General features: G+C 48.6%; 1 protein-coding gene across 2 annotated transcripts in view; it reads right to left on the bottom strand.

Annotated features, from left to right (window-relative positions):
• Window positions 1-2,002: 2,002 nt before the first annotated feature.
• The window catches only part of ARPC2 (actin related protein 2/3 complex subunit 2), a 34,579-nt gene continuing 20,364 nt past the window's right edge, over window positions 2,003-16,217 (bottom strand). The window contains exons 7-10 of one of the 2 annotated variants that reach the window (XM_084643525.1): window positions 13,441-13,567; window positions 9,682-9,782; window positions 9,206-9,306; window positions 2,003-2,420 (exon numbers count right to left, since the gene is read on the bottom strand). In XM_084643525.1, coding sequence (XP_084499651.1) covers window positions 2,396-2,420; window positions 9,206-9,306; window positions 9,682-9,782; window positions 13,441-13,567 — 354 coding nt within the window. In that variant the 3' untranslated portion in view covers window positions 2,003-2,395. Of the gene's footprint in view, window positions 2,421-6,448; window positions 6,582-9,205; window positions 9,307-9,681; window positions 9,783-13,440; window positions 13,568-16,217 lie in introns of those variants that run through there. The other variant, XM_084643526.1, reaches the window with a different exon arrangement.

The raw sequence follows: 16,217 nt of genomic DNA, 5'->3' as shown, positions 1-16,217 counted from the left end.
AACCTCCTGCTCAAAGCAGGACCAACCCCAGCTCAATCATCCCAGCCAGGGCTTTGTCAAGCCTGACCTTAAAAACCTCTCAGGAAGGAGATCCCACCACCTCCCTCGGGAACCCATTCCAGGGCTTCACCACCCTCTGAGTGAAATAGTTTTTCCTAATATCCAACCTAGACCTCCCCCCACTGCAACTTGAGACCACTGCTCCTCGTTTTGTCATCAGCCACCACTGAACAGCTGAGCTCCATCCTCTTTGGAACCCCCCCTTCAGGTAGTTGAAAGCAGCTTTCAAATCCCCCCTCATTCTTCTCTTCCACAGACTAAACAATCCCAGTTCCCTCAGCCTCTCCTCATAAGTCACTGCTCAGATCCTTACAGTCAGGGGTTAGCAAGGAAGAGAAGTGCAGCTTGTAACAGTTCAGTGATCCCACTCCCCAACTTCTCAGGCCGCAGAGGGGTTTCTTACCACACACCAAGTCATCCTCTGGGTCTTCAGCAACGCACTTATTTGTGGCTCCCACAGTGTGATCCCAGGTGCATTATCCTACTCCTGGGGCTGGACCCCAACCCTTCCCCTGCCTGGGGCGTGTTCAATAAGCTCATCTTTTATTTGTGCAGGGACAGGAAAAGGCCCACAGGGACCTGAAAAGTGAAGGCATTCCTGTGGGGCTGCTGGCTTGCCCTGGCCTGCCCAGTACACACAGCAGTATGACTGCTCTGGGGAATAGCAAGTATGAGAAAACAGGCCCAGAAAGTTTCTGGCTCTGCTCATCCATGGAGCGACACTCACATGCACCCAGCTTCGATGCCCTATTTCCACAGGCTGCTCCCACAGTACCCCATGCGTGGCCTGCTGTTCCTTCCTACACAAAGCTGCTTTCCTCCTCAATTACCCTAGCACCTCAGCACTCTAGCCATGAACCACCATCACACTGTGCCGGGGGCTGTAACACACAGTCCCTGCCCCACTGATGCTTGCAGGCTACTTACAAGGACAACCTGTAATGGGACAGGCTTATATTCCTAGGTGCTGTTAAAATGAATTGAATGAGAGCAAACAGTAGCTTCACACAGAGGCGAGAGCCTGCAGGGACGATTCTTTTCTCTCTTCAGTACTGTCCTGATATTCACCTCCACCCGAATGCAGCAGAAGGGTGGAAGTGGAGGGATAACCAGGGGCTTAGAGCGATCCAAGGTGCTATGGAGGGAGGTGGTGTGAAGTAACACAGAACACCTCTGACAGCAGCCAGTGGACTGCCCCAGTAACCTTACCTAGCAAGGCTGGCCTGACTTCCTCCTTCACTGTGTCGTTTAAAATGGAATTGCCTAGTTTTTTAAAAGAAACGAAGGTAGAGATGTTCCCGCATCTGCAACTGGCTGCTGGGCAACAGTGAAACACCCGCACAGCACGGGTCACCAAGAAGGCAGGAGTCCTGGCCTCAATTCTGCACACTTTTCTATACCACGGTGGAGTCAGGGCTCCCTTTACATTGTCCTAAGCTACACCCAAGTGTGCAGAGTCCAGCGGCACAGAGCAGGAAGGGACCACACTGTATTAGTGAGCGTGTGCAGAGGTTTTACGCCATTCACTCTTCACACGTCAGGCGATTTTCACAAGAGCAGAGGGCACTCTAGGGCCATCGCCCGGCAGCAGTTCCCGTTTCAGTTCCATTAGCTGGGGCACCCCAGCTGGTCAAGGATCACATTACAGGGGAGAAAATACCTTCACCTCCGTTTTTCAAAATCAAAGCCACCTTTGGTTCAGCTCTGGAAAACAGTCACTCCTGGGCTGAGCCTGATGTTGCCAAATTTCAGCCCAAAAGATTGAAGATGTTACAAGCGAGTGAAAGTGCTTAGACCAGAAATGCTTGCTCAACCTACACTCTGTCCGGGACTACTGGGAAGTGCTAAGGGAACTTCATAGGGCTTTTCCAGGTCTCATTTCTAGAACAATCCAAACTCCCACAAGCCGTTAAGATAGAAAGATCTCCTTTATTAATGAACCCCAACAGTATTTCTTCAGATACAGGAGTTTTGAACTCAAATACTCAGAAGAAAACAAGTTAATATTGCATTATTCTCATAAGAAATACTGCAACTCATTACCAGAAATATATTGCAAAGCAAAACAGCTTGGAAAAAAAAAGAAAAAGAAAAGAAATTAAACTGATCAAAATGGAATTAAGGTGGTTGTTTTTTTGTTTGTTTTTTTGAACTAGTAAGTCCTTGCAAGCACAGCTCGTTTCTGCAGATTACTTCCCAAACTTGTACAAAACAGAACCCGATTGGTTGTATTCCTTAAGAGCCCAGAGAGGTGCAACATTAAAAGCTACGATTATCAAGTAGCAAGTGCTCCAGCCTTCTGACTTCAGCGGCGGCCTCCGCCACACCCCATGCGTTAACGGGATGCGAACGTCTTCCCCCTGTAAGGAGCAGAAGGGCATTATTAGGGGTATTCTCTTGCCAAGTATCACACACGTTACTCAGTCACAGTACAGTTCCACATTGACATCCATCGTGCTCCCTTTCAACATAGGCGAGACAATGCCGTTTGGGGAAGGGAGGCCGTGGAGAGGATTTGGGGGAGTGTTTTCAAGGGGGAGCTCAGCAAGCTGAAGGGGAGGCTGTTCCACCCAAGAGGGGAAAGAGGAGAGGGAGAGAAGTGCAAGGAGCATGGAAGGAAGTGACAGCAGATACGTGGTCATGGTTATGGAAGGCCTGGAAGAAGAGGACAAGGAGCAGAAGCCAATGAAGGGACTGGAGTGGCAGGAGGGGAAGATGCCTAGACTATGTGCACACGCCCCAAGACATAGGGTGACCAGCTGCAGAGGATCAGTCACAGTCTGGTTTGCTTTCCTTGGGCAGTTTGCTGCGAGAGGGTTCAGTGGAGGAAGCCTCCATTCACCAGAGCCAGACGGATACGAGCATGGATGACAGCAAGGCACCACGTGGGTCTCTCAGAACCAGTAACATTATGACCAAGAGGGTTTCTCTACACAGCAACGTGAGCCATGGGTTATAGTGGGACTCGAGTCAGCTGACCCCCGCAGGAAGCCTGGGCTTGAGCGCCAACACTGTATTGTAACCCTGGGTTAAGGATTTTCTGACCCAGGCTCGAATCTAGGGCTCTGGCCTCCACGCTGCAGTGCACAGACCAGGGTCAAAGTAACCTTATCCCAGAGTGCGTGGCCCCCCTCCCGGCCTCCGTGTCGACACTCTAGCCCTACAAATGTGTGGCACTGTGGGAAAACTCAACTGCCCACCCTGTCTCCTCACTGTGACGGTGCTGCGGACAGGACTCAGGTGCTGTAAGGAGCAGTTCATAAACAGCGTAATTAGCTCCTTCGGTGGCTGTCCCCGTAGGATGACTGCTGCCCGGGGAGGCTTTATACTGAACCGATTTGTGAACTGGGCTCGCCAGCTCCAGGCTGAGTCAGGCTGGCAGAAAATGCCCAGAGGCATCTGTTCTGAGGATAATTAGGACATCAGTCTCCAGGGCCATCAGATGATTAAACTGAAACTTTGCAACGCTGAACGTTTAAAATGGGTTGTTCAATGAAGGGGTTTTTGGTTGGTTGGTTTTTTATTTATTTTTGTCTGTTTTGAAGTTGACATAAGATGTAGGTTTCAGAGGAAAAACACTCGCACATACCAGCCTGGCGGCTGCCAGCTACAAAGCAGTGAAGTGCATCCTCTGGGCTTGGGGAGCAGTGTGCTCCAGCACCCCTCCGAGATCAGAGGTGGATTATGGTTTTGTGGGGCCCTGGGCCCGAGCAAGCGGCCGTTCTCCCGCCCCAGCGCGGTTGCTGGGGAAATGGGGGTTGTGGCACAGGGGCTTGTCCTGCCCCCCAAGTCCAGCACTCCTGCCGGAGAGCAGGGTCGGGGAGTGCCAGGTGAGCAGGCAGGCGGAGCAGGGCATGCCCACTTTTCCAGGCCCCCCGGGCACTGGCCCCGTTGGCCCAGTGACTAATCCACCACTGCCTGGGATCCCTTATTCCTGTACCTGCCATGCCCCAGGAGGCAGAGATAAGGGATCCCTGGGAGGATGTGGGGAATTTTGGGGCTGGCTCCCACTCAGCACCCTGACAGTGCAGACTAGCCAAGCAGCTCTGCATGCACAGCCCCAGGGAGTGGGAGCAGCCGGAGTGTTGGGGGTCATCCTCCCCTGGCCATGCTGAGCAGGGAGCTCTGCCACTCCCTCTCCCTGCAGGGCAACCCAGGCAGCGCGCACCAAAATCTGACTGTGCTCTTGTGACTCAAGCAGCTCTCTTTGCAAAAAATGTCTTCTGATAGGTCTCCACTGAAAACCCTGCAGGCTCTCTGGTAGCGTGCTTGAAGACCAGTGTTCAGCAGACAATGGGTTTATACTGATCTCAGCTGTTATCTTTGCAAAGAGACGTGTGGTTTCCATTTGTAAGCAAGTGCAATAGATTGCATCACAGACTGTTAGCATGGAGAGGACTAAGGAAGTTGCCCCAAGGAACTCTGGGATACAACTGGAAGAACTGGAGCACTAGAATGGGTTTCCTAGGGAGGTGGTGGAATCTCCATTCTTAGAGGTTTTTAAGGCCTGGCTTGACAAAGCCCTGGCTGGGATGATTTAGTTGGGGTTGGTCCTGCTTTGAGCAGGGGGTTGGACTAGATACCTCCTGAGGTCCCTTCCAACCCTGATAGTCTATGAGTCTATGAATTCTGGGACCCAAGTCAAGCGGGGGCTGCAAGCATACACGAAAGCAATAGGGCTCGGACCCTAGGTCCCAAGTTAACATGGGTTTGGACCCTCCAGCCCTGCAGGGTCCTGGGACCCTAGGTTCGAGCCCTAGGTTAACACAATTGGTGTGTGGAAGCAAGGGGGGTTAGGTTTGAGCCTAGGCTTACGTTGCTGTGTAGACATACCCCTAAGAGGCTCCAATGCACTGGACAGATGTGACATGAGGAGGAAGAAGCATTTAAAAGTCATTATCAATGCTCCAGCTGTGGCAAAACTCCCCTCAGAAACGCACCAACTACCTTCTGGGGAGCAAACACAGCAAACACCCGCAGCTAACTGGGACCAAGCAGTTCTGCCCTCTGCCCTCCGCCAGGCAGGCCCAACAGCACAGAACCGTTTTGTAAGAGGAGAGAATTTTCTATCATACTAAACCCCCCAGACCCTGCTCCCGGCACCTGGAATTTCCCCAGTGCAAACCGTTAACTCAAAATGAATCAGCGTGTGACACCACAGCACCATGGCGGAGGCTTTAAGCTACCCACGGCTGCCGAAGGGCATGTGGAAAAGGCTGAGAAGGGCGCACCTAAACCACCACCACCATTAGTAGTGGGCAATATTGGATTAAAAATGAGCCCGGCCCCTTTTCAGTAAAGCCAGCTACAGTCTGAACATTGAGAGCGCGCAGAGGGCTGTCTTGAAAGCCTGCTGGGACTTGCACTATCATCTCTCTAGGGACGCAACATTTCTGCATGTGGTTCTTTTGTTTCTTCCTGATGTTTTGCTGTTCCACACACCTATGAACACATAACAAACCTGAGTGTTTCCATGGCAAGACTCCCTGCATGGCTGAGCCACTTCTAAGGCCCCCCAAATATCATTCCTCTCGCTGGAACAATCCACTTCTTCAGAGTGGCCTCTTACTCCAGGTGCTTCAATGGACACACAATATTTGCACTGGGCCCAAAATCTGGCTTTTGAAGATATTCTACAAGGCTTAATGGAAATTCCAGACCCACTGGACAATCCCCAAAACAGTCACTCATTGCAGACCAGTGCAAAGGTGAAACTGACATGTCTATTTTCACAGCCCAAGCTGAGTGAGGTGCAAAATGTGAACCAAGCGCAATTAGTGTTAAGTAAATGAGATTTCCACCAGCCCCAGAGATTTTATACGTAGCTTTTCAAAGTATGATTCATAGGCAGTAATGTCACTTTAAGGGACAGGAGAGGCATGGATCACTTCATCAGCCACTAAGATGTGTTCAGGGATCCTGGATAAGGCCGAGGGTCCCTGCCCAGAACCCCTCCCATCTTTAACTCCACTTACAGCTCCGAAATAGGCATCGTTTGCAGTATGTCTACACCCTGCCAAGCTCTGTCCATCTCCGGGTTCACACACACACCGACTGGCTGGTCCCAAAGCTCACCACAGCAATATGTGCCTTAGGGACAGTTCTCTGTGACGGCACTGCACGTGACCTGTGAACCCCCCCAGGGCATTTCTTCCGACTCGCGAGGAGAGATGCCATGACAGCTGGCACCAGACTAACCTGCTGCTCATGCCAATTACTAGTCAGTTCCTGTACAGTCATCCTGCTAGATAAGCAAGTAGCATTAGAACAGTAAATGGAACATTAACGGCAATTTGGTACTATCTACTTTCAAACCCCCAGCTTTCCTGACTAGCCCTTAAGAGGACTGATTGCTGGCAAGACCACCGAGCCAGCTGCCTTTCTGCTGTACCTATCTGCTGTTTCATCTCTTGGCCTCAACTGCTCTGCCTGTCAGCCTTTGGCTCTGGACCTTGACACCTGTGCGGGACTCTGTCTGCTGAAGAGAGTCGCCAGCGAACTGTCTGGCATGGAAGAGGCTCCTGCGAACAAGAAAGCGAGCGGGGAAATAAGCAAATGAGATACGAGCTCATCTTAATCCTCTCCCACATCGGGGTTATGCTCTTGTATCCAACCCTCCATAGCTCACTCAACCCCCAGCCCCCTTGCTCACCATCTGCCCTGCCCTCCACCAGGACAAACCTGTTCCCTCTCTCTGTGGGAAGGGCTCAGCGATGGATGCCAACGTCTTCCTCATCAAGAGGCCTAGTCCAGCTGAGAATTCCTGTGTGGTTTCTCTATGCCCCTCCAACAGCCTTAATCCAGATTTGGTCACTCTGCCGTATCTAGGGGGAGAGGTAGTTCTGCCCCCATCCTGTCTAGGGATCAGAGGCAGTAAGCTGTGACCGACGGCTATCCCATATTATAATAGGGAAAGTTAATATGCTTCTGGAAATGGGCAAGATGTCCTAGCTCATTCTCCTTTGGGCCCTAAAGCAGAGTTTAAACTAACTAAGGAGATCTGAACTCCAGCCCTGAAAGGGCCAAACTTATTGATCATCATCAAAAACACATGCAAGAAGCTTCCTCAGCACTCAATTACAGAACTGCTTAAAATCCTTCCCTTCAGAGCCAACGAACACAACCCCCCATGCGCTAGGACTGAGCTCCCAAACTGTCTGCTCTTTAACAGCAAAACAGGGCAATTTAAGGTGCTTACTGAGGTCAGTCAAGACAAGAACTACCTGTTTAAATGGAGGCAGACAGACATTTTAGCTTTCCCCCATCATCTAGGCTAGCCAGGTGTGAGATAAAAGCCTTTATTTCCCTTGAAAACAGGCAGTTAAGTGGGATTCACACACAGAATAGCTGCAGGTGTTGGGCTTTAACCGAACTGCAGGCAGGTCAGCCTTTCCCAATTCTCAAGGCTGACCCTTCCCCCTCAGAGGTTCCAGGATTAGCTGGGGAGAGAGGACCAGTGCAGACTTACAAGAGACTGTCACAGGATTATGCCCTGATGCTCCAGCCCTTCTTGTCTGAATGACAGAATCACATCTATACTGTCGCATCGTAAGCTAACGGCTAGTTCTCACGTTTTGATTTTCTGGGATTCTCTTTTGCTCACAGGGCAGCGGAGACATAATGCAACTGCTAACATCTACCGTGCGTTCAATGCTGAGAGCGCTTTACAGCCATCCTCCACCTCCTGCGGACGGCGGCGGGCAATGGCACCATCCCCATTTCACAGAAACGGGAACAGAGGCAGAGCAGCAACTTCACTTGTCCAAGACCACAGAGTCAGTGTAAGGGAAATCCAGCCTTGGGTTCCCCAGACACGCTCCAAGGCTCCCAGTCGGAGGGAAGAACCTGTCTGATACCTGAAAGTGAGTTTGTTTTTCAAATGCAGGTGTGAAGGAAAAGTCTGCCACTCTGAGATTTGAGTTTAGGTTCCGTGAAGATTTAAAGGTGAAATGTGCTAACTAATTAGTCCGCAGTCAGATCCCTTAGTTAAGGGTGAATGTTTGAGCCAACTTCTTAGCCTGGGATGGGCTGGCCCGGCCCGTGAATACTTTTCACCGGGTTTATAAACTATGCATGTGCCTAGTCCACATTTACGTTCCACACTTGAGTGGAGCATGGATGAGCTCTACTGATAGATTCTGAAGGGAGTTGCCGAAATGCGAGAATATCTAACAAGAGGCAGGACATTCAGAGTTAAGTTGACAGCATTTAACACGCTACTCTTCTGCCTTAAGGGTGACAGTTTTAGGGATGAGCCGTCAGCCTTTCCTCAAAGTTTCGATTTTCTCCTAACAATATTTAAATATGGAGGAGAGTTGCGTTTAATTTAACAAGGTTTTAATTCTAGGTACAAAGTCAACCCCACAATCTGGAGAATCAATGCACTTTCTCTCTGTGAAGGAAAGGCCCTGGAGTGCGTGTTAGACTAGCTACTGCAAAAACTCTGCCAGCAGAGAGCCATGCTAGCCCAGCACTTGGGATGCTTTGTTCCGCACACTTCAGCAATGCCGTTTATACAAAAGATGCTATATACATAGGTATCAAAATGCTTCCTGTCTCCAAATCTGCTGCCTACCACCAACCCAGATCTACCCCTTTCAGAATTGAGAAAATGCCCTCCTGGGAAAGGCAGAGTGCACTTTACAAATAAGGTTTCAGAGTAGCAGCCGTGTTAGTCTGTATTCGCAAAAAGAAAAGGAGGACTTGTGGCACCTTAGAGACTAACCAATTTATTAGAGCATTTATCAGATGCATCTGAGGAAGTGAGCTGTAGCTCACGAAAGCTTATGCTCTAATAAATTGGTTAGTCTCTAAGGTGCCACAAGTTCTCCTTTTCTTTTTACAAATAAGCTGGATTATTAAAAAAAGAGAAGGTCAGACAGCAGAAGCCTTTAAATAACCAAGCTTGTTAAAGAACATCATAAGGTTCTCTATTCTACTGCCCTCTTCCCAGGGCTTCCTGGGCTCTGGACAAAAGAATTCTACTCCATTTTATAACCATGCTTACTCACCAGGAATGCCTTTCCAATGTGCGCTTACCACGCAAAGCTATTGAGAACCTCTCCAACACACACTGTACTGGCTGTGACGTGACCTGTGTTCACGAGACTCTTACAGGCCCACGAGTCCCGGCTTTGATACTCACGTGATTGTTTTCATTTCCTTCTTCTCCGCGTCTGGACGGGCACGGTTCAGCACCTTGAGGAAATCTGACGTTTTTGCCCTCATACGCGTGTGAATATAGGCCTGGGTTGCATTACAAAACAAACGCTGAAGGTTCCATTCGCACACTTTGGTTTTCAAACATCAGCTGGTATCATCCTAACACGACTAAACCCTGAACCCCGAGGGCTGGCCTGAGGGGTGGAGCGCGCATACTACCCTGTGGGGATCACGGACAGAACCGAAGAAGAGGGCAGGGTTTAAAACGTGCCCCCTCTGCAGACTCAATTCCACATTCAGGGATTATGCAGCACGTGGCATTTCCGAAGGGCTACACGCTCTGCTCTCAGCGTTGGAAGCACATGAAGCTGAGAGGTGGAGATGAACTCTGCATTTAAGACCCTCCCCCGCCCCTCCAGAACCCAGCGCTACATGAAATCAGCACAGTCCCCGCTGTACCTTGGAGCATTTGATATGATAGTGCAGGTAGTCCCGGAACGTGTGGATCAGGTTGATGGTGTTGTCCCTGGCAGCGGGGTTGGTGTGGCGGGGGAACAGCACTGGAAAGATAAAGCAACAGCGCAAGGAGTTTTATTTCCGACCCAGGCTGAGCACCAGCTAGGAAGAGTGGCAGAGGCAGACACACCCACGTCTCTCGGATATGAACAGCTACAGAAGAGCTGTTTGAATACATGAGCCTGAACACACACGAGATCCATGCAAGAGCCCTTGCCTGCACCATATGCCTGAATGGCACTTGGAATTTTAACACAAGGCTTAACAGCACTGCTCCAAAATTTGCCGTCTCAGAGTCACCCATGGCAACACTGACAGCTGTACGATCTGATAGTCTGGTTGACACAGGTGACTGGAGTTAATCTGAAGATGATCACATCGTAGTACCTGCAAAAAGTACTTCTCATTCACTTTTCCTAAGCTTGACGAATGTCTTTCAACAGACACCTTAAGAGGGCAGAGAGGCAAAATAAACTAAAAACTGGTCTGTTCAGTGAATGAAACATGGAAAGAAACCTAATCCCACCTGTCTCTTCTAAACTAGTAACAAAGACCCCATACATATTTTCTACTAATGACAGAGCAGAAATCTTCTTCCTGATCTAATGCATAGAGAAAAACTCATGACCATGAAGATTTAAGAGGCCAGGTAGAGAACGTGTGATTTTACATGGCAAATCAATACTGTATTCATGTCAGAATTCTACCGTTTGACATGACCCTTGCTCATCACCAGACCCTGCCAATCACCCCACCCCCAACTACAAGCTGACAGGGCAGATACACTTGGACAGCACCTTGGGAAGCCATCAGGTGCTGCTGATTGCCCTGTCATCGCTGAATATAATCTGCTAAAACCCCGATGCATCCGGAGGAAAATAAGTGTCCAGGATGAAATTTTGCATCCTTCTGCCACAGTACAAACAGAAGTGCCTTTCACAGAAGGCAGGTCTCAGCACTGCCATGTGGCCTGTCCGCTTGCTGGATAAGCCAAGCACTATTAGTTACGCTGGCCCAGGAAGCAAGGTGCCAACTGTGAGTGGCAGACATGTACAGTTCCAAGGGCTGTTATTTTGTGGGAACAACTCAATTACCATTCCCAGGACTGACAGGCCTCTGGCATGGGGCTAATTTCACAAAGGGGCAGTTAAATCTGACATTGAAGAAGAGCTGCTCACACATAAAGCCTGTGGTCTAAAGCGAGTTGCAGAGCTCGTGCATGGTCCAAGATCTGCTATTACATTGTGCTCCCATATCACTCACGAGTTGCCGGATGTCTCCGAGATACGAATCTTAGCTCAGGACCCTTGTACAGACAGGTATCACAACAACACACCAGTGTGAACTTCGCTTTATTCAGCAAAGGGAGGCAGCAGCATCTGTGCGTCCTACTCTCAAACGAGTGCAAGAAAGGGTGCTCTGAAGTGAAAAGCCTCAACATACTGACCCACTTTCATCCCAGTTTCATCTATTGACTAAAAGCTGTAGCCAAATCGTTAACTGCACTTGTGGCTCATTCTTAAAAATGTTCAAGAGGCCAAATAACCAAACTTAACCAAACGTATCGCCTAAGGGCAAAATAGTACCATGAAAAAAGGAGACAAATATCCTCCTTCTGGAAAGCAATTCTTATCTCGCAGGACGTTCACCTTACACCAAAGGTGCGCTTTGGAAATATGTATTTATACTAGCTATATTTATAACATGGTTTTACAAAACGTTTCAAAACTTTCTGTATGTAACAAAAATCCAACCCGCCAGTTTGTACTTGTTGCTCTGTATCTTCCTTCTCTCTGTTTTGGATACTAGCATCCCAGGTACTGGTCTGTGAAGTTACATCCCTACACTTTCCCTTATCTCGTTTCAAATATTACATCCCAAGTGCTGATGAGCCATGCCAGGACTCCCTCACTGTCCTTGGCACAAGGTATTCATGCATCTTTGCTTTGACAAGGTTCCTGTTCTCTAATGCCAAAGCTGACTTCAGCTTTGCCAAGTGCTGGGGGATACCCGTTACGCGTGAACAGAGCTGTGGGAAGATCCTGATCATTCAGTTAACAACTTCCCAAAGCCGCGTACATAACATACATTACGTCAATACCATGTGCCTAATGCCTATCAGTGTGGCGCACTCTACGTCTCCACCTAGGTATTGGTGAACACCTCCGTATTTTTATTACTGGAGCCTTGGAGAGCAGTCCTCACTTAGGCCTGTCTGATCCACGCAGGGCAAGAGTGCCCAGCACACAAATCAGAGCCCGGTGCCAAGCATCACAGGAAAGGATTGGGACAAGTGTAGCAGAGCATGCTGCAGCTCAAGAACCAGGTGTATTGGCACAGCTCTCATGGAGAAGTCTGCACAGTGCCTGCTTCCATATCTACCACTAGCCGATACTAACAGCTCCTAAGGCAGGGGCAAAGTTGCACAAAAATGGGCTGGAGGGCATACTATTCCAGGGGAGTATCTAGCACCATGTGGTGCTTTGCAAATATTAACTAGCCCTCCCAGCACCTGGCAAGCAAGTATCTCGGCTTTACAGATGGAAATTAGAGGCAGGGCTCTAATGATTTGTCCAAGACCAAAGAGAATGCTGGAGAGCCAAGATGGAAGTTTCAGGTCCCAGCTGTGCAGTCAGACCATGCGTCTAATAGAACATTTGCAACACACACATTTGTGGCCAAACAAATTATACAAAAAATATGCACATCTTTCCCCAAATGAATAACTCAAAGCTATACCCCTGGTCATCAACTGAACCTGTATTTTCAAAACAACACGATGCATCAAATCATAAAATCTGTTTCTATTTTTCCCATTATTTAACATGCTTAATGACCTGGGCTATCAAATGATTAACCTTCCCCTCTCTGTTTCCTCATCTCCTGTTACAGAGAACAAGGAACACTTTGAACACAGAAAATGGATGTCATTTATTTTTATCAACAGGAGAGGAGAGATGACAGATGATGATGTGATATGGACTTCTGTTACCCCCAAAACCTCTTTTCAAACTACAGGAATTTCATGTCTCTCTCTCCACCCCAACTGAGGACTATTCAGACAGGTTGTTGTTATTACTACTACTGAATATAAAGTTGTGGTGCACCACGACAACGTGACATTATCAGCATGCACAGGAGCCAAGAATTGCGGAGCAAAAACTCGGAACATTTTCCCACGCTGCTCTGACCAATCTGCATCAGTCTTAACTTGCAGCATTCCTATTTCAGTCGTGAGCCACAGACTGCCCATCTTGCTGAGCCATTCAATGGTTTCAGGCTGGGAACACGTGTCCAATAGGGATTGTCATTACCAGTTGCGTGCATGGCACTTTACAGCCACGTAGCAAGACAATTGGGAATTGGTCCTGCTTCGAGCAGGGGGTTGGACTAGATGACCTTCTGGGGTCCCTTCCAACCCTGATATTCTATGATTCTATGATTCTAATTGTCCAACGTTTACAGGATGCCTAGGCTGGAAGGAGTGTAAGACTCACTGCCCGGAGGGACAGGTACCTGGTCCCCTGAGGTGAATGACTGCTGCATCAATCTCTGTACTGCATCCCACTCCATATGCAGAACCATGTCACAAGGAGTTTCACGGTTTCACTCCCAGTCTCAAGCAATGAGACAGCGTGAATCAGCTCTCCGCAGTGAATGCTGGAGGACAGGGATAAATTGCCCTTCCTGGGCCCAGCTTACCAAAGGTGATGTAGCCAATGTTGTCACCTACTGCTGCATCCGTGTCTTTCAGTTCAAGGGGGGGCTCCCTGTGGCTGAAGAGCACCTGTGGAGCTGTGTGACTGGCACGGCGGCCTTCCTTAAATTCCTGAGCAGACAAGACAAAACCAACATGAATTCACTCAAGTGTAAGACAGGCCAAACGATCCTGCTTTAAGTGTGAACACTGGCTTCTGAAGCCCCCTCACCCCCCACACACGCAACATGCCCATAGCTCCCACTGTTCCATACCGGACATTAGAACCCAAAATCTTTGACATTCGAAGTGCTGACTTTAATGTGCCAGCCCTCCCTTACAGAATGTGAACAAGGATTTTTCCTTACAGGGGATAAGAAATATTTAGTTCAGTGGAATCAGAGTCCTGTTACACCAAAGATTTCCTAACCCCACGTGAGCTTCGTTTATTAGATTAAAACCCTGCCAAATTAACCAACAGTAACACAAGCTCAGATCAGGAACATGAAGCTTAGGAGTAGAAAGCATCCTACTTCACACAAAACAAATGGCCTAAAATCATAACACGAGAAGAGACCCTGAAGAGCAGTCACTAACAAGGGTCATTTGTGCTTTCCCAGGCGAGCTGCTTCTGACAGCGTCAATTTCATTGCAAAATTGTTTCCTTCTTTAGGACACAAGAGAATTAAAGAATGTAACTGCGAATGACATCGCATTTCATGCAGAATATGAGAAGTATGTGAAAGAACAGGTACCAATTGAAACTAAGCCTTAACCCAACACTAACTAGGTGAAACTCAGCCAAATGCTACTAGTGATAAACTGCGGGTTACAAAATGTGAAATCCCCTAAGGTTATAACAGATGGGAGGCTGCTGGCAGGATGTTCCCCATATGGGCCCCGGGGCTCTAGTATCTCTCTCTCACCATCCTGCAAAATAGCCCAGATTTGTCAGCTTTCAGGGCACGTTTGTTTCATGTGCCCTTTGACACGAGGTGGGGGTACTGGCTGGTGTATGAAGAGCAGCTACTTGGCAGAAGAGCTGACTGAAACATGTATTAGTTTGGTAATAGGTCCTCGTGACGTGTTCACGGCTTATATATGGAGCATTTTCATGATCCTAACTTGGAATAAAATAAGCGAAGAAGTGATGTGTCCCACAGTTCTAACATAACAAATATACAGGTGTGAAAGACCTGCAGACACCCTTTTCAGGCTGAGAGGGCCCCATCTCCTGACCTCATCCAAACCACGTAGTGCTGTTTTCCTTAATTAACCACACACACACTACTTGCAACTTCACCCCTTCACATGAGGTACGTGCACCCTGCTAACTCAACATGTAATGTATCACACAGATCGTTATCAGCTGTCCTTCCTTAGCTGTGCATGGTCTTCAGTGTCTGAACTCTTCACCCTCCATACCCGTAGCATGTTCCTTGCTCTAGAAATGGAAGGAGAAACACATGCATCCCTGATCTGGGAGAGTTCAGGTAGGTTACTAATTAATCTACTGGGGCAGTTTATTGGGATTTCTCTGTATTAAACTCTACAGCTTTGACTTCCAAAGGCTAAGGCCAATGGATAAAAGAGATCAAAGAGCTTCGCCCTGGCTGAGCTGGTTAATGGTGGATTCTCTCCATGAAAGGAAAGCTCGGTTGTAGCTAATGTTCGACACAGCCACATTACATAACTGAGCAGAGGGAGGGCAAGAACTAGAGGAACGTGTTAGCATGACTCAGAATGGAAATTCCTGTGGTTTGAACAGCAAGTTTTTAGAAGCTTTAGAGGGTACAGAGTCCGGAGCAGCATCCCCTGGAAGGCTCACTGCAGCCCAAAACCGGTTTTATTAACTCTGTGGGTTCCCCTCATTTCATAAAGCTGAAATTCAGGGACCCCAGCTTCAGCGTAGCACTGTGCACTTAGAGTTGGGAATTTTGACAAGTGCTGGGGATTTCACGTTTAAAGCAGATCCTCTGCTCTTAACTCATGCCACAGCAGAGAGAAAGACACACAGTGCAAGCTAAGAAGCCAGCATCAGCCTTTACTCTGGAACATGCTCGCTGACGTGGGCTGGAATGAGTCTTACACTACTAGGCCATCACAAGGTTAATACTTGTTAGCTGGGTTTCACCCTGGCCAGCAGCCATAGCTGGCACCTAGCTGTTCTCTTACTAGACTGGCTGGGTCCTCCTCCCTCCTAGCTCTCCGTGCAACAGGACATACCAGAGCGCACTGCTCCACATGTCTTGTGCCACTACACGCAGGCTGCCCCCTGCTGAGGCATTATGGAACAGCTGCCCAGATTCTTCCCAGAATGCACTGACTGGCAGCACCACGGGCATGGCTGGATAAACGTACCCGGCAAACGGCTGTGGTGGGAAGAAAGCTGGTGCATGGCTGGTTTAAGTGGTTTAGATAAGCATTCTGAACGTGCAGGCAGAATGTCAGACGGACGAAACTTCAGCCTGCCAAACTCAGAAAGCAGTCACATAACATGCAAATTGTTTCTGAGATAAGAGAAGAACTCTAGTGTGGCTAAGTGACAAGTACGATGGGAAAAACAGACTACAAATAATTTACCTTTAAGATTGAGATGAAAAAGCACTTATCCCAGGCTCTAAGCATAGTCTTTCAAACACACACACAAGCAATACCCAAAAACCCACCAACCCCTCAAGACAGCGTATTAGTGCAGACTAGGGCAGTTTTTAAGGTGGAACACATTTCCAGAGACTCTCAGAAATATAGGCCTGGAAGGGACCCTGAGAGGTCAAAGTCC

Source organism: Lepidochelys olivacea, assembly GCF_965140295.1.
Source record: "Lepidochelys olivacea isolate rLepOli2 genome assembly, chromosome: 11".
NCBI lineage: Eukaryota > Metazoa > Chordata > Testudines > Cheloniidae > Lepidochelys > Lepidochelys olivacea.
This window is presented reverse-complemented; position numbering and strand designations above follow the sequence as displayed.